Source organism: Nomascus leucogenys, chromosome 7b (assembly GCF_006542625.1).
Source record: "Nomascus leucogenys isolate Asia chromosome 7b, Asia_NLE_v1, whole genome shotgun sequence".
NCBI classification, from domain to species: Eukaryota; Metazoa; Chordata; class Mammalia; order Primates; family Hylobatidae; genus Nomascus; species Nomascus leucogenys.
In genome coordinates this window covers 6,458,481-6,483,821 of record NC_044387.1, presented here as the reverse complement: position 1 = coordinate 6,483,821, position 25,341 = coordinate 6,458,481, and the positions used below count along the sequence as shown (strand labels likewise).

The 25,341-nt window shown below is 48.0% G+C and overlaps 1 protein-coding gene across 1 annotated transcript in view; it reads left to right on the top strand.

Annotated features, from left to right (window-relative positions):
* SAMM50 (SAMM50 sorting and assembly machinery component) overlaps positions 1-25,341 on the top strand; it is a 43,314-nt gene that overhangs the window by 2,030 nt on the left and 15,943 nt on the right. Inside the window, exons 2-10 of the mRNA XM_003281408.2 lie at positions 5,951-6,061; positions 7,086-7,187; positions 11,343-11,430; positions 16,059-16,165; positions 16,685-16,815; positions 17,050-17,137; positions 19,886-20,014; positions 20,573-20,644; positions 21,694-21,780. Coding sequence (XP_003281456.1) covers positions 5,951-6,061; positions 7,086-7,187; positions 11,343-11,430; positions 16,059-16,165; positions 16,685-16,815; positions 17,050-17,137; positions 19,886-20,014; positions 20,573-20,644; positions 21,694-21,780 — 915 coding nt within the window. The remainder of the gene's footprint in view (positions 1-5,950; positions 6,062-7,085; positions 7,188-11,342; positions 11,431-16,058; positions 16,166-16,684; positions 16,816-17,049; positions 17,138-19,885; positions 20,015-20,572; positions 20,645-21,693; positions 21,781-25,341) is intronic.

Below are 25,341 nucleotides of genomic sequence, written 5' to 3'. Positions count from 1 at the left end.
AAAAGGCAACTTGATTAATGGTTAATTGTAACTACATTTCTTTTGAGATGGAGTCTCACTGTGTTGCCCAGGCTGGAGTGCAATGGTGCGATCTCCACTCATTGCAACCTCCGCCTCCCAGGTTCAAGCGATTCTCTTGCCTCAGCCTCCCATGTAGCTGGGATTACAGGCGCCTGCCACCACACCCAGCCAATTTTTGTATTTTTAGTAGAGACGGGCTTTCACCATGTTGGCCAGGCTGGTCTTGAACTCCTGACCTCAAGTGATCCTCCCACCTCGGCCTCCCAAAGTGCTGAAATTACAGGTGTGAGCCACTGCGCCCAGCCAGTTATAACTACATTTCTGTCCAGATGTCCAGAATTCTTTTTTTGTTGTTGTTGTTGAGACAGAGTCTCACTGTGTTGCCCAGGCTGGAGTGCAATGGTGCGATCTCCACTCACTGCAAGCTCCGCCTCCCAGATTCACGCCATTCTCCTGCCTCAGCCTCCTGAATAGCTGGGACCACAGGCGCCTGCCACCATGCCTGGCTAATTTTTTGTATTTTTAGTAGAGACGGCGTTTCACCGTCTTAGCTAGGATGGTCTCGATCTCCTGACCTTGTGATCTGCCTGTCTCGGCCTCCCAAAGTGCTGAGATTACAGGCGTGAGCCACCACGCCTGGCCTCTGTCCAGAATTCTTGTTAGCCCTGTGAGGATGGCTTCCTTTGGACCGCACTGTTGCACTCCATTCCCCCTCCCATCACCCGTCTTCAGCATCAAAATATTCCCATCTTTTAGAACTCCGTTCTGAAAGTTCTTTGTCTCCCCCGCATTTGGATGGGCTTCCGCCTTTCCGTGCCATTTCCTTTGATGCCATTTACATTTTGCCTTGTTTTGGGTCTGTTTGCATTTTCGTCTTATCCTTGGATCTTAAACTTCTAGATGTAATGGTAGGAACTGCATCTTCTTGGCTTGCATCCCCTGTGGCATCTTGAACAAAGTAATCACTCATTATTTATTCAGCTCATATTTATTGATGGTCTGCTATGTGCCTAGCACTGTGATGGGTGCCAGAGATACAGGGAACAAAGTAGCTGCCTTTATGGAGCTCTTTTTTTTTTTTTTTTGATACGGAGTCTTGCTCTGTCGCCCAGGCTGGAGTGCAGTAGCGCCATCTCGGCTCACTGCAACCTCTGCCTCCTGGGTTCAAGTGATTCTCCTGCCTCAGCCTCCGGAGTAGCTGGGACTACAGGCGTGTGCCATCACACCTGGCTGATTTTTGTATTTTTAGTAGAGACGGGGTTTTGCCGTGTTGGCCAGGATGGTCTCAATCTCCTGACCTTGTGATCCACCCGCCTTGGCCTCCCAAAGTGCTGGGATTACAGGCATGAGCCATTGCACCTAGCCTGTGGAGCTCTTTTCACATTAAAATTGCTGCTCCTTTGATGAGTGTATTGAGAAAAAATGTTTTCAGTTCTTTTACTTGACCTTTTCATCCCACTAGCCAGTGTCTTTCAGACTTTTTGATCAAGACTCAAACAGTAAGAAAACATTTGCCATTTACCACCTAGTACTCATGCTTATGTCAAAAAAATTTTGTGCAATAATACTTATCATTAATATGTGTTATGCATTGTTATATTTTCAGTTTTCTTTCTTTCTTTTTTTTTTTTTGAGATGGAGTCTTGCTCTGTCTCCCAGGCTGGAGTGCAGTGGTGTGATCTTGGCTCACTGCAACTTCTGCCTCCTGGGTTCAAGCAATTCTCCTACCTCAGCCCCCCGAGTAGCTGGGATTACAGACAGGTGCCACCACACCCAGCTAACTTTTGTATTTTTACTTGAGATGGGGTTTCACCATGTAGGCCAGGCTGGTCCTGAACTCCTGACCTCAGGTGATCTGCCTGCCTCAGCCTCCCAAAGTGCTGGGATTACAGGTGTGAGCCACTGCGCCCGGCCTATTGTTATATTTTCTGTTGGATTCTAGTCTGTCTCACTTTAAAGATGCTGTTCATAACTCATTCAGTTTATTTCATGTCTCATACCTACTGCCTTGCACATGGTGCTGAATACACACTTATTGACTGACTGGTAGACCGATCTGCTTAAAGGTTAAAGACTACATCCAAATATTTATTTTATTTTATTTTTATATTACACACACACACACACTTTTTAATAGAAACAGGGTCTCACTATGTTGCCCAGGCTGATCTCAAACTCCTGGGCTCAAGTGATCCTTCCGCCTTGGCCTCCCAAGGTGCCAGTGCTAGGATTACAGACATGAGCTACTGTGCCTAGCCCAAATATATATTTTAGTGCATTTTACCAAACACTCACCCCATGCCTATTCTTCTAGGCATAGAATTTATGGGATGTAGATTCTATGAGGGTGAGGTTCTTATAAGTGCTTGTCATATAGTAGGATCTTGATATTTGGTGAATGAATGAATCTCTATTAGTAACACAGTTACTAATATTTTGATTAAAGTATATTTACAGGGTATTAATCCTCCAATGACTTTAGGGTTTAGAGATAATAGAAAAATAGATGTAAGATGTATGAATAGGTGTAAGAGGTTGTAACTGTGACACTTCAATGACATCATCTCTTAAAGTCTGGATTTTAAATTAAAGAATACAGATGGGCCTGGAAGATCTTTGGTGAACCTTGTTTCATGCTTGGAGATTTTAGGAAGTGCAGTGGAATTTTTTCAGCATAATGGGATATAAACCTTTGCCCAGATAAAGCATTTTTGCTAAGCGTTCAGATTAAGATGTGTATGTGCACATAATCTTACTTTGTTCATATTTTTGAGAAATATAGTAATTCCATTTTGAAAATATTGCACAACAAAAGTGAAAGGATAATGATGGGAAATTATCCATTCTTTGCATAACATGATCTTCCTCACCCACAAGGACCCGGTCTTGGTCACTGCGTGAACCCAGCACCCAGCATACAGGGGGCTTTCAGTACTTATTTGTTAAATGAAAGAACGGAAAAGTCATTCATTCCCCATTCCACAAATATTTATTGCGTACAGCGCCCAGCACACAGTGGGCTTTCAGTACTTATTTGTTAAATGAAAGAACAGAAAAGTCATTCATTCCCCATTCCACAGATACTTATTGAGTACTTCCGAGGTGCCAGGGCAGATAAAAATAAGAAACAGGCCAGGCACGGTGGCTCACACCTGTAATCCCAGCACTTTGGGAGGCCGAGGCGGGTGGATCATCTGAGGTCAGGAGTTCAAGACCAGCCTGACCAACATGGCGAAACCCCGTCTCTACTAAAAATACAAAAATTAGCCAGGTGTAGTGGCACGCACCTGTAATCCCAGCTAGTTGGGAGGCTGAGACAGGAGAATGGCTTGAACCCGGGAGGCAGAGGTTGCAGTGAGCCGAGATTGCACCATTACACTCCAGCCTGGGCCACAGAGCAAGACTCTGTCTCAAAAGAAAAAAAGAAACAGAAGGGGTACCTGTGAAGGTCACAGACTTCATATATCAAGAGGTGTCCCTGTGAGAGAGGAACTGATTCTCCCTAAAGAAGCCAGGAATGGCTTGCAGGAGATGACATTAAGGTGGATCTTGAAGCTTCACAGGGGCAAGTTATTCTGGAAGAGGGGGCAACCCATGCAAAAGCCTGAATGTGCAGGTGGAGCGGGTGGTGGAGATGGAAACTGAAGTAGCAGATGCAGGTCTTACGGCAGAGTTCCTTGTACCCTGCTAAGGAATCTAGATGGATGCTCTTCCTGTAGGTACTTCTGAGGATCATCAGAGGCTTTTAGGGAAGGGCCTGGAAAGGGAATATGATACTGGCAGGTCAGTTACGTTTCCAGGGAAAAGTGGATAGTAGCCCAGAGGCCCCACTGCTCCATATTTACAGATGTTAAGCACACACTTTAAAAGTGCCTAATTGTAGAGAATTCTTGGAGCAAGGAAGTAGTCAGATATTCATTCACATAGTTTTCTCCAAACTTGCTGATTTGTAAGAATCGCTTGGTGCCACACTAGACCTTCTGTGTCCATCTCTAAGAGGTGACTGAGAATCCACGTGTGGTTAAGCATGTGTCCCAGAGACTTATGGTCAAGCAAACATAGGAACAAATAAGAATTGAATAAATAGTATATGTTAAATATGTAAGTATATATAATACAATGTACACATAAGTATATTTATTTTTATTTTTGAGATGGAGTCTTGCTCTGTCACCTAGGCTAGAGTGCAGTGGAGTGATCTTAGCTCACTGCAACCTCTGCCTCCTGGGTTCAAGCGATTCTCCTGCCTTGTCCTTCCAAGTAGTTGGGATTACAGGCACCCACCACCATACCCAGCTAAGTTTTGTATTTGTTTAGTAGAGATGGAGTTTCACCATGTTGGCCAGGCTGGTCTCAAACTACTGACCTAAAGTGATCTGACCTCCTTGGCCTCCCAAAAAGGTGTGAGTCACTGTGCCTGGCCTATTATTTTAAGATAGAGACGAGACCTCATTATGTTGCCCAGCGTGTTCTTGAACTCTTGGGCTCAAGCAATCCTCCCGTCTGGGCCTCTCAAAAGTGCTGGGATTGCAGGTGTAATCATACTTGACCTTTCTTTATGTTTTATTTTTACTATTATTACTATTTTTAGTGTAGAGATGAAGTCTCCTATATTGCCCAGGCTGGTCTCAAACTCCTAGGCTCAAGTGATTACGTGTGTGTGTGTGTGTGTGTGTGTGTGTGTAATATTATGTTTATGTAGATGTTTCTCAACTATACCCCAATCAACCCATCATAAGTTGAAATGTAAGTTGAAAATCCATCTAATACACATATCCTACAGAACATCATAGCTTAGACTAGCCTACTTTAAATGTGCTCACAACACTTACATTAGCCTACAGTTGGGCAAAATCATCTAACACGAAGCCTGCTTTATAATAAAGTGTTGAAGATCTCGTGTAGTTTCTTGAGTACTGTAAGTGAAAATCAGAATGTCTGTGTGGGTGCTCGGAGCGCAGTTCCTCCTGAACGCATATCACTTTGGCATCATTGTAAAGTCAAAAAACTGTAAGTTGAAGCATTGTAAGTCAGAGACTGTCTGTCTTGACTATATATAGATACATATAGAGAGATAGATAAATAGATATAATGTCTTCCTGGAAATATTAGATGAGAAACAGCGTACGGAATGCTCATTCAGAAGTTGGTTTAATATTTTGAGGTAATGTCAATTCAGATTGTAGAAACAGACTGCTTTCAAGTCCATTTTATGAGCATATGCAGTTCCCTTTAATGTGAATGAGACTTTCTGAAATGAAAAAACCTGTCAGGGTCTACATAAAATGTTTTCTTAGTAATCTGGTTTGTTAAGGTAGCTATCCTAATATGTGTACGATTTTAATTCTAAAAATTAGGCTGCTTTCTATAACAACAGGAGAGCAAATTATTTTCCTTTTTTTCCCTGATAAATGTCTTTGTGGCATTTTATTTTTAAATGATTTTTGAACTTCCATTGGGCCTCTGGTGTCCAGAATTAGGTTGGTCGTAATCCTTCGTTCATGACATGTCATCATGGATTTGTGCATGACCCTTGTGGTTAATTTTTTTTTTTTTTAGAGATGGGGTCTTGCCATGTTGCCCAGGCTAGTTTCAAGCTCCTAGCCTCAAGTGATCCTTTCTCCTTGGCCTCCCAGAGTGCTGGGGTTAACACGCATGAGCCACCACACTACCCCTGCCCTTCCCTGTTAATTAGTTTTTATCTTTTATTTAGTGACCACCAGTGAGTTAACCACCAAGCCAAGAACTTGCTCATTAGCAATAGCTGACAGCACCTTTGTACTCCCTGGTCCCTGTTCCTGCCCTTACCTCTACTTGAAGGGAACAACTACTGAATTTTCTGGAGCACCACCTAAAGACAAAACTCAAAGGTAAGTGTGTGTATATACGTGACGAAGTCATTTATCTGTGGTCGCTCCCTCCCTTTCAGAGTCTGGAGCCTCTTCCATCAAGTGGACCTGATTTTGGAGGATTAGGAGAAGAAGCTGAATTTGTTGAAGTTGAACCTGAAGCTAAACAGGAAATTCTTGAAAACAAAGATGTAAGTTTTTGAAGGTCTTGATATAATTGTTAGTGGAAACATTCACTTCCATATACCACTAGGGAGATGTAAAGTAATTAACCTGTTTCCGTGCCTTTATCAAAGAAGAGTTTGTAACCACCTACAACTAGAAAGACTGATGACTCTTAGAAAAACAGTTTCTATTTTTAAAGAAGTCGCTTTTCCTTGGTGATTTTTATGTGGGAGGTTTAGACAAACACACTTTTGTATTTTTGACAAAAACCAAAAATATTTCAAGGACAAACTCAAACTATACTTAAATTTATATTTCCATTCCCTACTCCCAGAAAAAAGACTGTGGGTCTCAAATGAAACTTTTCCTAAATTTATTACCTTTGAAATTTAAATACACTTTTCCAGTTCTTGAAGGGTTTACTCTCTAGTGAGACTGAGAGGTGAGGGCCAATTTGAGTCAGCATTTATTGTGCCTTCCTGAAATCCCTGCAGGGTCTTTAGAAGATGCATACAGTTTTTTTTTTTTTTTTTTTTTTTACTTTTTAAATTTTTTTTGAGATGAAGTCTCACTCTGTCACCCAGGCTGGAGTGCAGTGGCGCAATCTTGGCTCATTGCAACGTCTGTCTCTTGGGTTCAAGTGTTTCTCCTGCCCCAGCCTTCCAAGTAGCTGGGACTATAGGCATGCACCACCACACCCGGCTAATTTTTCTGCACACAGTTATTAAGTCAGGGGTCATGGCCAGCATTCATTCACAGGCCAGTGCTCAGGGTGCGTGTTGGGAAGGACAGAGGGGTTGTCTGTGGCCTCACCTGGTCCTGGGTCATCTGGCTGGAGAGAATTTGTAGCTCTTGTTCACAGAAAGTACAGACCCAGCAAAGGGGAAGTCACAGTGACCAGTTTTTTGAAAAGATGTGAAAGATAGTAAAGTCCAGAAGTAAGAAGTGTGGGTTATTAAACTTGAAGAAAACCTTGACATTGTCTTTAGTCTTGACACCTAATCTCTTTGCCTTGTGTCATACCTAATACTGTCCCTGTGTGACTTTTAGGTGGTTGTTCAACATGTTCATTTTGATGGACTTGGAAGGACTAAAGATGATATCATCATTTGTGAAATTGGAGATGTTTTCAAGGCCAAAAACCTAATTGAGGTAGGTGTGGTCTCTATGTGATGTGCTTTCCCAGTCTCTTCTGAAGAACTTGTAAACATCCCCATGTGAAACCACAGAGCACCCTGACCCCGGCCTCTGTGCCGGAGATCTGCCTCCTACCCCACAGGGAGCCTTGGCACCCCCAAGCTGAACCCCCCGAGTTCCTGTGGTGCCTCCTACAAACTCCATGGATTCGCATTTGCCTTTTCCTCCTTTCTCTTATCCTGGAGAAAGAAGTATCTGTCCTCTTGCATTCCTCATAACTCTCCCAGCACCGTAATGGGAGCCGATGGGGTTAGTGCACAGCCGTTCCCAGGCACCGTGCTGAGTTCCTGAGAGTGTACTCTCCCTTGCTGACCCTGTGGGGTGGGTGCTCATCTGGAACACACTCCCTGTCTCCTCAGGGCCCTGGCTCTGTCTGTGGAGCAGTCTCCTTCCTGCACTGCACCCCTTTCTCATCTCCACTGTGGGTTTCCTCTGCCTTTCTGCCCGTGGGACCATATTGAACAGGCCCGAACAGAGGTCACCAGCAACTTCTTTGTGGCCAGGTCCAGCTGGCTCCTTTGTCTTCATTTCACTTGACCTTTCAGCAGTGTTTGGCACTATGGACCATTCCCACTTAAAAAAAAAAAAAAAAAAGAAACTTTTTTTTTTTTTTTTTTAGATAGAGTCTTACTCTGTTGCGCAGGCTGGAGTGCAGTGACACAATCTCAGCTCACTGCAACCTCTGCCTCCTAAGTTCAAAGGATTCTCACGCCTCAGCCTCCCGTGTAGCTGGGATTACAGGTGTGTGCCACCACACCTGGCTAATTTTGTTGTATTTTTAGTAGAGATGGGGCTTCGCCACGTTGGCCTGGCTGGTCTTCAACTCCTGGCCTCAAGTGATCCACCTGCCTTGGCCTGCCAAAATGCTGAGATTACAGCCGTGAGCCACTGTGCCTGGCCAAATTTGTATTTTTAAAAAATTAAAGTAACATGTAAAGTACCATGTAAGCATGGTAAGAAGGAAGCATAGAAAATCAAATGGTACAGAAGGGTATTGAAATGAAAAGGACACATTTCCCTACCCCGGCCAATCCCAGTCCACTCTCCAGAGATAACGTGGCTAACGGTTTCTTAGATATGTTGTGCAAGTGTATAAACATGTATGTTCCTTAGACAGTAATGCCATTCTCTACATTTTGTTTTCTTTTCTGACATAAATTACGGAGATCTTTTCACATCAGTGCATACCAGTCTGTTGGCTGTGTGGTACCTCGTTGTACACACTTCATAACTTTTTTTTATTTTTTTTTCTGAGACAGGGTCTTGCTCTGGTGCAAGTCCTGCTCAGGCTGGAGTCCAGTGGCGTGAACACAGCTCACTGCAGCCTCGACCTCTTGGGTTCAAGCAGTCCTCCCACCTCAGCCCCCTGAGTAGCCAGGACTGCAGGCACACATCAACATGCCTAGCTAATTTTTAAAGTTTTTCTGTAGAGACAGGGTTTTGCCATGTTGTCCAGGCCGATCTCGAACTCCTGGCACAAGTGGTTCTCCCAACTTGGCCTTCCAAAGTGCTGGGATTACAGCATGAGCCACCTCACCTGGCCCTCTATATTTTATTATAAACAGTTCTCCATTGATGAGCATTTAAATTAATTTTCACTCTTACAAACAGTGCTGTACTAAACATCTTAGTGTGTCTTTGTGTACATTGACTGTGTTTTGGGATAAATTCCTAGAAGTGGGAGTCCTGGGTCAAAGTGTGTGCACTCTGCAGTGTACATTGATGCAGCTGTATTGCTCTACAAAGAGATTGCACCAGTCCACTGTCTTTTTTTTTTTGAGATGGAGTTTCGCTCTTATTGCTTAGGCTGGAGTGCAATGGTGCTATCTCGGCTCACTGCAACCTCTGCCTCCTGGATTCAAGTGATTCTCCTGCTTCAGCCTCCCAAGTAGCTGGGATTACAGACGCGCACCACCACGCCCAGCTAATTTTTTGTATTGTTAGTAGAGATGGGGTTTCACCACGGCCAGGCTCATCTTGAACTCCTGACCTCAGGTAATCCGCCTGCCTCAGCCTCCCAGAGTGCTGGGATTACAGGTGTGAGCCATCGCGCCCGGCCCACAAGTCCACTCTCTTACAGCAGTCCACGAGACTGTCTCTCTCCCAAAATTGGGTTTTATCACATTAAATTCTTGCCATCTTGTTAGAAGAAAAATACCATCTCATTGTTTTAAATTGCATTTATTTAATTATGAATGAGATCCAGCATTTTTTTTTCTGTTTATTGGTCATTCATATCTCTCTTGTGAATTAACCTGATGTCTTCCGTCTTCCACTAGGTCGCTCAGCTTTTGTTGATTTGCAAGAGCTCTTTGCATACTGAAGAAATGATCACTTTGTAGCCTCTGCTGAATGCACCTGTCCTGCTTTGTTATTTGCCTTTTGAATGTGTCTGTCCCTCTTCTTGCACTTGCCTCTTCCCTGGGCTTTGGTGACCATTTTCCTGGGTTGCTTTTTCCATCTCATCACAGTCATCGTCAGGCTCCATTGTTGGCTCCTTCTCCCTGTGAGCATCCTTAAGTGTTGCTTTTCCGCAAGGATCAGTCTCCTGGGTGATCTCATCCACATCCCAGGTTTCAGTTATAGGCTGAATGCAGAGGGCTCTCCACGCTCTGTTCCTAGCCAGCTCCTCTGTGTCAAGCTTTAGCCCCGAATATGCAACTGCCGACTCAACATTTCCTCATGGCATTGCCACAGCCGTCTCCAGCTCCATGGGGCTGAGATCTGAAGTCGTCTCTTTTCCATCCGTCTGCCCTGCCTGTCTTCCCATCTCTATTCCTGACTTCTGTAATGGTGTTCAGTGCTAGCCCAGTGCTAAGCCCCGAGCTGCAGTTCTAGTAGCTTCTTTCTTAGCTTCTTTCTTCTTCTCATGCACTCTACCTAGGCAGTGGCAGTGTCCTCTGGCCCCTTCCTGTGAAATGTCTCCAGGGTCTGTCCTCCCCTGCAATACCATGGCCCGAACTGGGCCTGCCTTCACCCTAGCCCCTGAGGCTGCTGCCAGAGCACCCCCTGCATCCTTTACCTGCAGACTTCTCCCATCTGGGCAGAATTCTGCATTCGTCTTTGTGATCCGTTCTTTCTCACAAGGAAATGTGATCCTTTCTCTCTCCTGCTGACAGTTCTACAGTGACTCCCTTTCACCTGCAGGGTGGAATCTCAACTTTCCTTATCACACGAGGGCATTTCCTTCTCTGTGTCCTCAGCAGTCGCCTGCCTTACCTTCCTTCTACCTGTCCTTCCAATAAGAATGGACTCCGTGCATTAGAAGGAACTGTTGTTGACAGTGAAGAAAGGACACAAAGTTGAACATTTCTAACAGTGGTTAGAGATGTTAGAAAGGCCGGGCGTGGCGGCTCATGCCTGTAATCCCAGCACTTTGGGAGGCCGAGGCGGGTGGATCATCTGAGGTCAGGAGTTCGAGACCAGCCTGGCCAACATAGTGAAATCCTATGTCTACTAAACATACAAAAAAAAATTAGCTTGGCATGGTGGTCTGTGCCTGCAATCCCAGCTACTCAGAAGGCCGAGGCAGGAGAATGGCTTGAACCTGGGAGGCAGAGGTTGCAGTGAGCCGAAATTGCACCTTTGCACTCCAGCCTGGGCGGCAGAGCGAAACTCCGTCAAAAAAAAAAAAAAAAAAAGAAAGTAAAGAAATGAATAGAAAATCGAAACAGCAGCACAAGAAGGTGTGCATTTCTTCCTCAAAGGGAGATCTGAAAAAAAAAAAAAAAAAAAACGAAAAGGCGTGCAGACACACCTGTCTTTCTTTTGCCAGACATAACCACTATTCACGATTGTGATCTCTTCCAGCACAACGGTCTAGGCTGTGTGTTAGGTTTGTGCATCTGTGTTAATCTTGTTGTTTATACGAAGGAGATTATGTGATGCACGCTCTTGATTCCAGGGCTTGGTTTTGCACTTGTGAATGGGCATTTTTGTTGCCCTCGTGGTGCTTCTCTCTTCTGTTGTGTGGCTGGTCTTGGTAGTGCTCTCTGCTCGGTGATCTGACTTAGCACCGAATGGTAAACTACCAGCCTCGCCGTGTGGCTGCCATTTTCTGTTTCTGTGTCTTAGAAGAAGATATTCCTTGTTTTTTTCCCCATTTGATAGGTGATGCGGAAATCTCATGAAGCCCGTGAAAAATTACTCCGTCTTGGAATCTTTAGACAAGTGGATGTTTTGATTGACACATGCCAAGGTACATATTGTGGTGTAGTATCTTTATAATTCCCTTTCTGTCCATCACAGAAAAGCTGTTTTTGTGGCCAGATGCAGATCTGGGCAGCAGAGCACCCCTCCCTTCTGTGTAGAACCTGAAAGTTCATCCAACAGGTAGTCCTTGAGTTAGCAATCTCAGGGAAGGGACTGGATTTTTTGTTTGCTTTTGGAGAGGGGTCTTGCTCTGTTGCCCAGGCTGGTCTGGAACGCCTGTGCTCAAGCGATCTTCCTGCCTCAGCCTCCTGAGTAGCTGGGATTACAGGTGCGGGCCCAGATTTTTGTATGAGGCCGGGGAGGAATGGTGAACTTTGAAGATACTGTTGTGTAAAGCCCTGGTCTGCACGGGGGTCTGAGAGTGACTCTGAAGGAGGGGGCCAGGCTTCGTTCACACAGCCCAGCCCAGCACTGTGCAGACCCCATCTCAGTGTGTGCTTTAAAAAGAGGAGGGAATCCAATTTGCATTTTAGTTTTTGCCCGTTTTCTTGTTGCTGTGTGATGTTGGGCACGTCTCTCAACATTTATTCTTTGGCTAGTGAGCACCTGCTTCGAGGCCAGCCCTGTGCAGGCCCCAGAGAGAGACACAGCAGCACACAGGGCGTGGTCTCCTCCTGAAGGGGCTTCGGTCAGTGGGGCTGGGTTGGGGGCAGACCAGTAAGTGATGGCAGCACAGTTGCTATGTTGTGCTGTAAGAGGCTGAAGGAGGAAACAGTTCACCTGGCCAGGGCATGAGAAGGGGATCAGAGAGGGTGTCCCCGAAGGGGCGATGTCTGAGCTGAGACCTAGAAGATGCATCTGAGGGAGTATGGGGAGAAGGGCTGGTAGTGAGGTGGGGTGAAGAATGTTCTGGGGACAGAGATAGCACTTACCAGGCCCACGCCAGGGGAGAGTGGCTCACTGGGTGGACCACAAGTGTAGGAAGAGCTGGAGTGCAGGTTGGGGGAATGGAGTGCTGGAAGACAAGGAAGAAAAGCCGTCAGGAGCCCAGACCATGGCGGGCCCAACACGGCGCGGTAGAGTTCCCACTTTTTCTGAATTCAGCAGACACCGTTGAAAAATAAATATTTGGAATGAATCTGTGAATGAGTAACTCTTCAGAATTGAATGGGGGGTAATTTTGAGAAGGCCTAGATAAGACAATATAGGAAAATGCTTGCGAAAAATAAGGTGCTAGATAAACTAAGGACATTTTCATTATTTGGAATATAGTTTCAGCCAACACTAACAGAGACCTAAAGGAACAGTGGCTTAGACAAGGGAGAAGTCTCCATCTCTCCACATAGCTGGGAGACTGCCAAGGGCTGGTGTGGTGCTGCGTTCCCTGAGGTCACCTTGGGCTGGCGTGGTTTCCCGTGGTTCCCTGGGATCAGCTTGGGCTAGTGTGGTGCCTTGTTCTCTGAAGTCACCTTGGGCTAATGTGGCTTCCTGAGGTCACCTTGGGCTGGTGTGGTGCTTCGTTCCCTGAGGTCACCCTGGGCTGGTGTAGTTTTCCCCCGTGGTGTCTTGTTGCTTTGTCATCCCTAGGGTCCCTGAGTCCCTCTGATGGCTGAGCACCGTGTCCTCATTCCAGTATTGGAGGAGCACAGGAGGTTGAGAGGGCTTATCCCTCCCTTTAAGCACCTGTCCTAGGTGTTGTACATGGCACTGCTCTCATCCCATTGGCCAGGACTTAATCACTTGGCCACACCTAGGTGCAAGGGAGGCTGGGAAGTAAAGCGTAGGTGGCTAGGTACTCTGCTAAAAATCAAGAATTCAATTACGATTAAAACAGGGGTTCTCAGGCTGAGCATGGTGGCTCACGCCTGTAATTCTAGCACTTCGGGAGGCCGAGGCAAGTGGATCACAAGGTCAGGAGTTCAAGACCAGCCTGGCCAAGATACTGAAACCCTGTCTCTACTAAAAATACAAAAATTAGCCGGGTGTGGTGGCGCACGCCTGTAGTCCCAGCTACTTGGGAGGCTGAGGCAGGAGAATCACTTGAACCTGGGAGGTGGAGGTTGTGGTGAGCTGAGATTGTGCCATTGCACTCCAGCCTGGGTGACAGAGCAAGACTCTGTCTCAAAACAAAAACAAACAAACAAAAACCAGGGGTTCTCTGAGTGTGGGCCTGGACCAGCAGTGCTGCTGTCACCTGGGAACCTGTTGGAAATATGATGCCACCGAAGCAAGAACTCTGGGGGTGGGGGTGGGGGTGGGGCCAGCGGCCTGTGGCAGATGAGCCGGCCATGTGGTTCCGACGTGTGCTCAAGCTGGGGAACTACTGGACTAGTGAAAGGGAAGAGATAGCGGGAGACAACCTCTCTGCACCTGAGTCCTAGAATACTAACAGTAGTACCCGTGAGGCCCTGCAGGAAGTGGTTATGTGCATGGTGCCGTTGGATCCTCACGGAACCCTGGTGAAGTGTCATTATGATTAAAAAAAAATACAGGTCGAGTATCCCTTATCCGAAATATTTGGGACCGGAAGTGTTTTGCATTTTGGATTTTTTTGGATTTTGGTATATTTGCACTGTACCCGTGAACATTCCTAACCCCAAAATCCGAAATCCAAAATGCCCCAGTGGGCATTTCCTGTAAGTGTCATGTCGGTGCTCAAAAAGTTTTGGATTTGGAATACTCAACCTGTGTTTTCCAGCTAGTGAAACCATGGCTCAGAGAGGCTTGTCACTTGCCCAGGGTAAACGAGTGAGTGAGACACTTCCAGTACCCGAGGCCCCACCCACTACCTGGGATGCTTTTCTAGGGACGAGTTTTGTTGGAGGCATTTGCTTTTCGCTCTCTCCTGTCCCTGTTGTAAGCGTGCCCTTGTAGGTGGTCAGCTGGTCCACCTCTGCAGAGGCTGTCCACCTAGGCGGCATGTTAGGATGACCTGGAGCTTAGATGGATTAGGGCAGTGAAGCTCCTCCGTGTGGACTGTGATGGTGGATCTGTGTCACGGTAACGGGCAACAGCACGTGTGACCCCTCATGTAAACTCTGGACTTGAGTTAATAATTGGTGTATTGGTTTATCAGTTGTGACAAATGTACCACACATGTGAGGTGTTAGTAAGTGTGTGTCGGGGTAAGGAGAGGTTCATGGAAACTCTTTGTACTTTCTGCTTTATCTTTTTTTTTTTTTCCTGCAACCCACCATTGCTGGCTCCAATTCTTTATCTTTCTGTGTGCCTAAAGCTGCTCTAAGAAATAAAGTCCACTAAATAAAAAATTAAAAAAAAAAAAAGAAAAAGAAAGAAAAGATGGTGCCAGGCAGGGTGGCTCATGCCTGTAATCCCAGCACTTTGGGATGCCAGGGCGGGTGGATCACGAGGTCAGGAGTTCGAGACCAGCCTGGCCAACATGGTGAAACTCCGTCTCTACTAAAAATACAAAAAATATTAGCCGAGTGTGGTGGCGGGTGCCTGTCATCCCAGCTACTCGGGGGGCTGAGGCAGGAAAATTGCTTGAACCTGGGAGGTGGAGGTTGTGGTGAGCTGAGATCACCCCACCGCACTCCAGCCTGGGTGACAGAACGAGGCTCCATCTTGGAAAAAAAGAAAAGATGGTACTGAGGCTCCACCCTAGACCTGTTGGACCTGAGTTCCTAGAGCGGTGCCTGGGCGTCAGCTTATTTTGACAGTTGCCCAGATGCGTCTGGATGTCCAGCCAGGGCTGAGCACCCCTGCTGTGTGCAAGGCAGGAGTCACCTTTCCTTCCTGTGAGAGGCCACTCACTCCTACGGAGCCCAGCCTGCTCCGCACAAGGCACCCCAGGGCCGTGGTGGGTCACGAGGTGGCTGCTTCCAGCTCAGATCCAAATCATACCTGGTGCGGGGGAGGACAGACGTGCCTCTTGCACACAGTAACACAGCAAACAATCTCACATTTATCTTCGAGGGTTACTGATGTCCTTATTGTTATGTGAGTTCCACGTTTTCATGTTGGTTGAATTGAGACCCCAAATATTTTCAAGGACCTCTCTAATAGGAGGACGGATTCCTTTAGCAAATATTGTTTGCTTAAGTGTGCTTAAGTGAATAATGCTGCTTATAGTTATCTCCTTATAGCAAAGGTAGATTGTTTTTGTTTTTTGTTTTTTGTTTTTTTTTTTTAGAGACAGGGTCTTGCTCTGTCTTCCAGGGTGGAATGCAGTGGCACAGTCATAGCTCACTGCAGCCTCCAACTGCTGGGCTCAAGTGATCTTCTCACCTCAGCCTCCCGAAAAGTTGAGACTACAGGTGCTCGCCACCACATCTGGCTAATTTTTAAAATTTTTGTAGAGACAGGGTCTTGCTATGTTGCCGGGGCTGGTCTTGAACTCCTGGCCTGAAAGTGATCCTTCCATCTTGTCCTCCCAAAGCACTGTGATTACAGGCCTGAGTCACCGTGCTCAGCCCTGTTTATTGATATATTCTACTAGAGAAACTAGAAACATTATTTTTTGGTGTGTAGAGGTGTGCAGTATTTTGATTTTGTGTAGGAGCGTTCTTAAACATTCTCATGATTATATTATTTTCCAAAGGAGATTGTAAAGTAGAATGAACCTTCAGATTGCTTTTTGTCTTTTTTAGCAATGGGAACCCAAAGAAAAATAACATCCTAGCTGTCTTATATTGTGTAATATTTTTTATTTAGGTGATGATGCACTTCCAAATGGGTTAGACGTTACCTTTGAAGTAACTGAATTGAGGAGATTAACGGGCAGTTATAACACCATGGTTGGAAACAACGAAGGCAGTATGGTATGCTACAGGCTTTTTACTTTCTTATATTGGAACTTCCAGGTGGGAACTTTTACACTATGACCGCATTCTAAAAGCTGATGAGTTTCAAAATCCGGTCATTTCATTTACCTTAATCTGTTGTTATTTGTTAATCTCGTTAATCACCATAGAATTGGTGATAATATGTTTTGGATTGTTCGATAACAATGTTAACGTCAGTAATTAGGAATGATTTGGAGAATGTTCATATTAATAGTCTTTTGTTCAAATTCCTTTAAACTCTAAATCTGTGACATTCTTGAGCTTCATGAGTGGCAAGGTTAGCTTGTCCCTTGCATTAATCAGGTTTGAATGCAGGATGTGAGCACTCAGCAGCGGAATGTTTAAAGAATGAAAGTGATTACAAATGAAAGACTAGATCTGTAGTTAGCATTTTCCTTCTGTTTTTATGAAAGTCCCTTAGCTAGCATAGTCTTTATCCAAAGTTCTCATTCCTTCAGTTTAGGCCACTGCTATTTTTTTTTTTTTTCCTCCTAGGTACTTGGCCTCAAGCTCCCCAATCTTCTTGGTCGTGCAGAAAAGGTGACCTTTCAGTTTTCCTATGGAACAAAAGAAACTTCATATGGCCTGTCCTTCTTCAAACCACGGCCCGGAAACTTCGAAAGAAAGTAGGAAGCCCAACAGATCATTGAGTACACTGGCCTGATAGAAAAGTTAAAATAGGTGGCTTATTTGTGAAAAGAACCATGACAGAATCAGCTGCCACTTCTGCAGTGACCACATGCTGTAGATTTCCTCTTGAAGATGAGCCCCACGGGCCTAATGTTAAATCTGTTGATTTAAATGTGTGCAAGTTCTAATCACTGTTTCAGCTTTTAAAGCTCTATCCCATTGTCTCCTAGTTTCTCTGTAAACTTATATAAAGTTACTGGACAGTTCCCTTGGAGCTCACTGCGGGAGACGGACAGAGGAATGTCAGCTGAGTACAGTGTGAGTAGCATTTCAGTCCTTCCCTCTGGGCTTGGGGGAAAACAGCGTGGCTTTTTCACTGATTCCCAAAGGCAGCAAGAGGGCAGCGTGGAGAGCACAGGCCCTCTGCCCTCTGCACCAGCTACCTCCTGGCCGGGTGCCTCTTCTCTAGCTGAGTACAGGCTGCCAGGGACCCGAGAGTGACTGACGCCTGTGTTAGCAGCTCGTCAACCTGGTCCTGACTACCTGAGGCACCATTGGTTGTCCCTCCCCATATGTGTGGAGACTGACAGTTTCTCATAGTCAGCAGAGTTGGTCAGATCACTGAAGGTTTAATTTTTTTTTTTTTTTTTTTTTTGAGACAGAGGTTCGCTCTTGTTGCCCAGGCTAGAGTACAATGGCACGATCTCGGCTCACTGCAACCTCCGCCTCCCGGGTTCAAGTGATTCTCCTGCCTCAGCCTCCGTCACCATTCCCAGCTAATTTTTGTATTTTTAGTAGAGATGGGGGTTTCCTTATGTTGGCCAGGCTGGTCTCAAACTCCCGACCTTAAGTGATCTGCCCGTCTCAGCCTCCCAAAGTGCTGGGATTACAGGCGTGAGCCACTGCGCCTGGTCTGGAAGGTTTCATTTTTGGTTCACACCTAAGTTTACACCTAGAAGGGTGTGATTAAATGCCACCATTGGAATTCATATAATTTGGCCTTTTTGGGGCTTTATGATAAACTGCTCTTTTTTTTTCTCCTTCGTTTCTCCACTGTTCCTGACTCCTCCTGTTCTGGGCTTTAGTTCATGAGGCGAGCCCTGAGATAGAATACTACGTAAGAGTCGTTCCCCACGTGTGGTCTTCAGACCAGCAGCATCGACCTCAGCTGTGGGCTTGTTAGAAAGGCACATTCACGGGCTCCACCTTGAGCTGCCAAGTCCAACTCACAGAGAGTGGGGCTCAGGAAGCTTTAAGTGTGCTCTCCCTCCAAGAACCCAGCAGAAACCCTGGAGGCGACCACCTGGGCTTGACTCCCCCGTCTCCCTTAGGGCTGTGCGACCTCAGGCAAATGACTCATCTGTGAAATGAAGGACAGGAGCGCGCGGCCTCCCAGGGCTGTTGTGAGGGTTGGATGAGAGGCGTGGTAAAGCTCCTGATGCGGTGCGTGGCGCGGTGCAGGTGCTTGTGGTGCGTTAGTGCCCCGGGCCTCTGGTCCCTGCAGACCAAGGCCGTGAGAACTCAGAGCACACAGAGGTGGGCTAGGTAGACCCCAGGTTCAAGATGGAGACGGGAGAATTCAGGCACATTTGCACTTTCATTTCCTTTTCTCCAGATTTTCTTGTCTGGAAGGGAGCAGCCCTCAGACACCTTTCTCACCTTTCTGCTTTGATACCGTCCTTGGATGCCCTCTGGTGGGGCCGTGGAGGGGACACCCGGGGCGCATGCTGCTCTCTCTAGCCCACCGTCCTCCAGCAGGTCTCCAGGTGCCCGTGGGCATCCACAGGGGTCGGGCTCCTGGGAGCTTAGCCACCCTTCTCCCTGGTGTCGTGCTTCATCTCTTTCTAAGCCTTTTTAAAAAAACAGATTTTTAGGAGAGTAGAAATAGCTTATTTTTTCACAAGGAATAGCAGAGATGAAAGACACCAAAGTGTAGACTGGGCCCTCGGGTGGGTGCAGGTAGAGGGAAGGAGGAAAGGGGAGGGCAGAGACCTCGTCGCCGGCAGCCCTGAAGCTGAGCTCCTAGAGGAATGGACCAGATCGTACTCAGTGGTATCCTTGGGGCCCACGTCAGGCCTTCTAAGGAATGAAGAAATGATTTAGGAAGCTCTACACCTCCAGTAGGCATTTGGGAAAGTGCCTGAATCCCAGGTGGCCCTAAGTGTAGAGATGGCGGCTGTGCAGGCTGCCCCTCCTGTACCATCTCCCCAGTGCCTGGCATGGTGCCCTGTGGGTGCTGAGGTGGGTGCCTCTCACCATGAAGGCGGGATGGAGTGTTCTGGGCCTGTTGGTGACCCACTCATCCAGTGGCCTGGAGTTCAATTGCAAGCCTGAGGGCTAGAGAGGGCCCAGCATGGGACGCCCCCTGGGGAATGTGGGGTGACATGGCTTCCTTGCGAGAGTTAAATCACTGTCCCACCACTTCCCAAAGCCACCAAACATCATTCACTGTTCAGAAAACATTTCTCTGAGATAGAAATCTAAGATGAGCTGTCCTGGTGTCAGGAAAGAGTGTCAGGCTGGGAAGCAGGTGCCACCTGCTTGGACCCCAGAATTCACCCGGCTCAGGCCTCTGCTGCAGAAAGGATCCCTCGCCTCCCACATAACTCTCGTCTCTGCCGCCTTCTCTCTGGGCCAGTGCAAGTCGCTGGGTTGCCAGGCCTGGCTTCAGACAGGGTCGGGTGGACCAGGTGGGGTTTGCGCCATCAGATCATCTTAGGCGTCTTACCCGTTACAAAGAAGTGGGAAAGAGATGGCGCCTGTCGATGACAGAGCTGCCTGCAGCCCTCAGACCAGCCCTGTCCCTCACCTGGGGTGCAGTCCTGCTACTTAGAGCAGTACTGCCTTTGATTCTGTTCACAGCTTTCCCCCCTTCTTCCTTTGTCCTTCTTCCCTCTGGTTTTCTCTTCCCCTTCTTCTCTTCTTCCCCTTCTCCGTCTCTTTCATCATTAAAAAAAAAATTAGGTATTTAGTTCATTGTTTCATGATGCCTCATTCCAAAAAATGATTTGCAACAACTTCCTGAGTATGTGTGGTCTGGAAAGATGTCTAATCTCCATGTTGCAGTTTCCCATATGGAAGACCAGCCACACTGTCAAGTGGGAAGGCGTGTGGCGAGAACTGGGCTGCCTCTCCAGGACGGCGTCATTTGCTGTTCGAAAAGAAAGCGGACATTCACTGAAATCCTCTCTTTCGGTAACAGTTTCTCTTGGAGTAAATAATTTTGTTGATGGAACCATGCTGTGCATTGGGAAAACAGTCTTTGCCAATCTCAGGGCTGATTGAGAAGCGTTGCCCAGATGGGGTGTCCACAGTGGCGGCCCCCACTCCCCGAGGGCTTGTGGTGTCCTGCCTCATGTTGTCCTTTCCGAATAATGTCAGTGGTAACAGGAAGAGGTGTGCTTCAGAGCTGACTGTGGAACTGCAGCTTTCAAAAAGAAGGAGGAACCTGGCTGAGCCGACTTAGGCCAGGGCGTTGAGCTCCTCGAGAGAATGAACCCAGTGGTGGGTGTTCACCTCCCACGTAGTGAGCAGGAACCGTTTATTCAGTTGAAGCTCAAGTCTCAGTGTGGACGTCTCAATGTCCTCCTATGTAAGATAGGGACAGTCACCCTCACTTCCTCCAAGGGCTCTGTGAAAACGAAATGACGTGATAGTTGCAGAGTGCTAGTGTGGTGTGGCCGCGTGCTGTGAGTGCTCATGGTTATCTAACAGAATTTAAAGTGAAAATATCCCCATTCAAATTTCTTTCAGCACGCCATGGTCATCGATTCTCGGAATTCTTCCATCTTACCAAGAAGAGGTGCTTTGCTGAAAGTTAACCAGGTAGTGTTGTTTCACCTGTGACCCCCGCAGGGTGAGGGGAGCCAAGCTTCGGACAGTAGATAAAGTCCCAGTGGGCTGGGTGGCCCTGGGGGTGGGCAGTCCCCCAGAGTAATCGCACGTGCAGTGTCGCTTGTGAAGGTCGCCAGCTCCACTCTCAGGGCTTCGAGCCCGGAAATTGCTCTCTACCCCCTGCAGTTCAGTCTTGTGCCTTCATAGAACCCAAGGTGGGGGTAAGGCTGTGGCATCCTTGATGAGGGCCTGTAATAGGCCAGGAGGAGGGCTGTGACTTGGTGTTACCTGGGAGAGAGTGTCCGAAGGCAGGGATCATCCCTCAAAGGCTGCAGGGCAGGTGCATCATGGCAGCAGGAGGTGCTGGAGGAATGGTCTTCACCACCTTAGAGGAGCGTGCTTCTCTGCTGGTGTTGGAGGCGGGCTGTTAGTCTGTCTTTGGGTTGCCCTCTTGTTGGAGGCAGGGGCATAATTCTTTACCGTAAGGTACCTACAAAGTGCAGGCACAGTGAGGAGCCCACCTTGGTGACTTCAGAGTGAGAGCAGCGGGGGCTGCACTGAACCTTGAGGCTTCCCTGAGCAGCTACCCTCGCTCTGGCCAGTGGTAGTTAGGTGTTGTCAAGCAGGGCAAAAGCCCGGGGGTGCCTGACCTTCAGTTTCAGAGGAGCAACTAGAAATCAGATTTTTATACAAAATAGCCCACCTTGTGAAAGGTCAGCTGAGTTTTTCCCCAAACGCCGATGAAGCCAACGAGCCAAGCTGCCCATGCTGAGCTCTGTTCAGACAATCGAGTTGCCAGTGCTCCCTGCACACAGCCAGAGGGCAGCCTCCGCACCGCTTGGATCTGCTGATCCTCCATCCGAGTCCGTCTGCTGTTGCTGTCCGCAACAATTAGGATGTGGCTTCTAGGAGACAGAATTTTCTGTTGCCTTTAAAAAAATACAAAACGGCAGAATTAAATCCTGATGCGAAAACATGATTCTGTAGCCCCTGTAATAAGTCTGTTTGCTCCCTTTGACCTGAGTGCTCCTTCCCTGCAGGAACTGGCAGGCTACACTGGCGGGGATGTGAGCTTCATCAAAGAAGATTTTGAACTTCAGTTGAACAAGCAACTCATATTTGATTCAGTGAGTATCTAACGGACGCTGGCACCTGCACTGTCAGCCCTTACTTTGGGGATCTTACCACAGAATCTTAGCTCCTGAATATCTAAAGCACAGAGTGGAAGCCTGAGCGGTAATGCTTAACCTATGATGTTTCCGGTTTAGCCAGATTTGCAGGTAGTCTGGGGAGAAGCCATAATTATTTTCTTTTAAAAGTAACCTCTGATGGCTGGGCGCGGTGGCTCACGCCTGTAATCCCAGCACTTTGGGAGGCCAAGGTGGGCGGATCACAAGGTCAGGAGATCGAGACCATCCTGGCTAACATGGTGAAACCCTGTCTACTAAAAAAATTAGCTGGGCGTGGTGGCGGGCACCTGTAGTCCCAGCTGCTTGGGAGGCTAAGGCAGGAGAATGGCATGAACTCCGGAGGCAGAGCTTGCAGTGAGCCAAGATCGCACCACTGCACTCCAGCCTGGGCGACAGAGAGACTCCTTCTCAAAAAAAAAAAAAAAAAAAAAAAAAACCTCTGCTAATCGTTACACATAGGACCATGAGAGAGCCCCTCTCCGTTTATCATCTCAGGGCCTTGGAGGAGGGGCGGCTGGAGGACAGAGGGTTGTCTCCTGCCCTTGAAATGCTGTCCCATGTACCTTCTGAGTCTTCACTTGGCTGGGTCTACAGGGCTCTGGGTGCTTTCAGAAATTGTTTTGTTTTTTTTTTAATCTTTAGTCCTGTTGGGTTAGTTTCTCCTGATTCACTCAGGAGTGAGGAGTAAGTGACTGGATTCTGGTCTCGCCAGAGGAGCCCCAGGCTGGGAGGACACCTGGCATGTTTCTCACGTCTTCCCAGCACCCGGTGGCTGGGAGCAGCTCTGCCCTGCCATTGCTCCCTAGGTCCTTATCTCCCTTAAAACTTGGGGGCAAGGATTGAGTTTTAATGAAATGGTGCACGCAACTGTTTCTAGAGAGCTCATTATAAAATAATTTGTTACTGCCCTGATTCAGCCCTTGACTCTGCACTTTGAATTTGGTTCCTGCCTTCCTCTGCCCCTGCTACCACAAGCCTCCTTGTTGTCCAGCGCAGTGAGCCCATCCTGCTCCCTTCTGCAGCACTGGATGTTGTCGCCTGCTCACCTGTTCTCACTTTCTCCCTCTTGTTTTCTTGACTCATCATTGCTGCGCTCTTCCACTCCCCAGTTTTCTCTTCTCAGGGCCCTTTCTGCCTCATAGGCATGGCTTGCCCCTAGATCCCTGTAGCCAGCTCCCCACCCTGCTCCTCTCCGGGATAGTCTCCTACAGCCCTGTGGCTGCAGCTGCCGCCTGTGCGCAGCAGCTCTCGTTCTCCTGCCTCCTTCCTGGGCCCAGACTCAAGTGCTCCTGGCTGTCTCAGCCCCTGCCTTACAGACACCTCACATCAACAGAGCTCATCGCCTTCCCCCCCAAATCTGTACCCACACCTGGGCTCCCCATCCACTGACCCGCACAGTGCACCCGGCTGCCCTTGAACTTAACTCCCTGGCTGCTCTCAGTCCTCCCCTCAGGCACCTGCCACCCACTGGGCCCTGCCTCTCCTCCCCTCAGCACTGCCCATCTGCACTGAACCGAGGTCACGTTCTGAGTCGTCTCTGCTCCTCTCCCACTCCCTGCCTTCCCCTTCCCCTTCTCCACACTGCAGATGTGTTAGTGTTTCTGAAACACAAGCCTTACCGTATCGCTTTCCTACACAAACTGCTTGTGCTATTAGGGTGCCTGTAGCCCTTGATGCTTCATCACTGTGCCTGTCTCATGCTTCGGCTCTGTGGATATACTTTTTGTTTCCCAGAAGGCATTGGCTCGCCCTGGCTCCCAGGCACTTGTATTTACTCTGTCTGCTGCTGGCTGTAACTCCCTTTTTTTCAGTTGTTTCCTTGGCCTCCCACTCCCTGCCTTTAAGACTTTGGTATAGGTTGTCTCCTGCAAGCATTCTTCAACCTCCTAGATGGAAGTGGGGACTCCTCCACTGTGCCCATAGCTCCTGTGCTTATCCTTTGGTAGTGCCCATCCATCCACCCACCCATTTATCCAGCCATCCTTCCATCCATCCATCCATCCATCCATCCATCCATCCATCCATCCGTCCCTCCGTCCATCCATCCACCCATCCACCCACCCACCTACCCACCCACATACCCATCCATCCATCCATCCATCCACTCAGCCATCCATCCATCCACGACCACCCACCCACCCACACACCTATCCATCCATCCACCCATCCACCCATCCACTCATCCATCCATCTATCCATCCATCCATCCACCTATCCACCTATCCACCCATCCACTCATCCATCCACCCATCCACCCATCCATCCATCTATACATCCATCCATCCATCCACCCACCCACCTACCCACCCACACACTCATCCATCCATCCACTCAGCCATCCATCCATCCATCCACCCACCCACCCACCCACACACACACACACACCTATCCATCCATCCATCCATCCATCCACCACCCATCCATCCACCCATCCACGCATCCACCCATCCACTCATCCATCCATCCATCCATCCATCCATCCATCCACCCACCCACCTACCCACCCACACACCCATCCATCCATCCATCCATCCATCCATCCACTCAGCCATCCATCCATCCATCCACGCATCCACCCATCCACTCATCCATCCATCCATCTATCCATCCATCCACCCACCCACCCACACACACACCTATCCATCCATCCATCCATCCATCCATCCATCCATCCATCCATCCACCTATCCACCCATCCACCCATCCATGCATCCACCCCATCCACCCATCCATCCATCTATCCATCCATCCATCCATCCATCCATCCCATTCACCCACCCACCCACCACCCATCCATCCACCTGTCCAACACATGTATGCTGGCTGCCAGGCACTGTGCAGGCACTAAGAATATATCAGTGAACAAAACCCAATTCCTGCTCTCAAGGAACTTCCATTCTTGAGGAGGGAAACCTATAAGCTAATATCTTTATATATAATTGAGGAGGTGGTGACAGGTGTTGTGAAGAAAAATAAAGCAGAATTAAGGGGTAGAAAGTGACCAGAAGGGGATGCTGTCTAGTTAGGATGGTCAGGGAGGGTGGCTAGTAAGGCACCCCCTGAGCACAACCCAGAGCACGGTGAGGGAGCAAGTGTGGGACAGCGGGACACCTCGGGTGGGAGCGTGAATTCCAAGAGCAGTAGTGGCAGGAGGGCCTTGGAGGCCGGATGTGGGCTCTTGCTTCCACTCTACATGAGAGGGAAGCCCTGGAGCCTTCTGAGCAGAGTCCGGACACCTGGCTGAGAAGAAAATGCCAGCTGCTTTGGGTACAGAAGCTTGTCCTTCTTACAGAAGCTTCTGAGAAAGCCATTTCTGAGCAGCTTGGAGGGACAAAGGCATTTGCAAGGCAGAGAGTGTGTGAGGCTCAGCCAGCCGCCCAAAAACATGGGGTGCAGGGGAGCAGGAGAGCCTCCACCTGGTTGAGGACATTGTTGAGAAGGTTTTGTGGCGTGAAGATGGGCTCACTGAGCCAAGACTGGCTACTGCCTCCTGCCCTG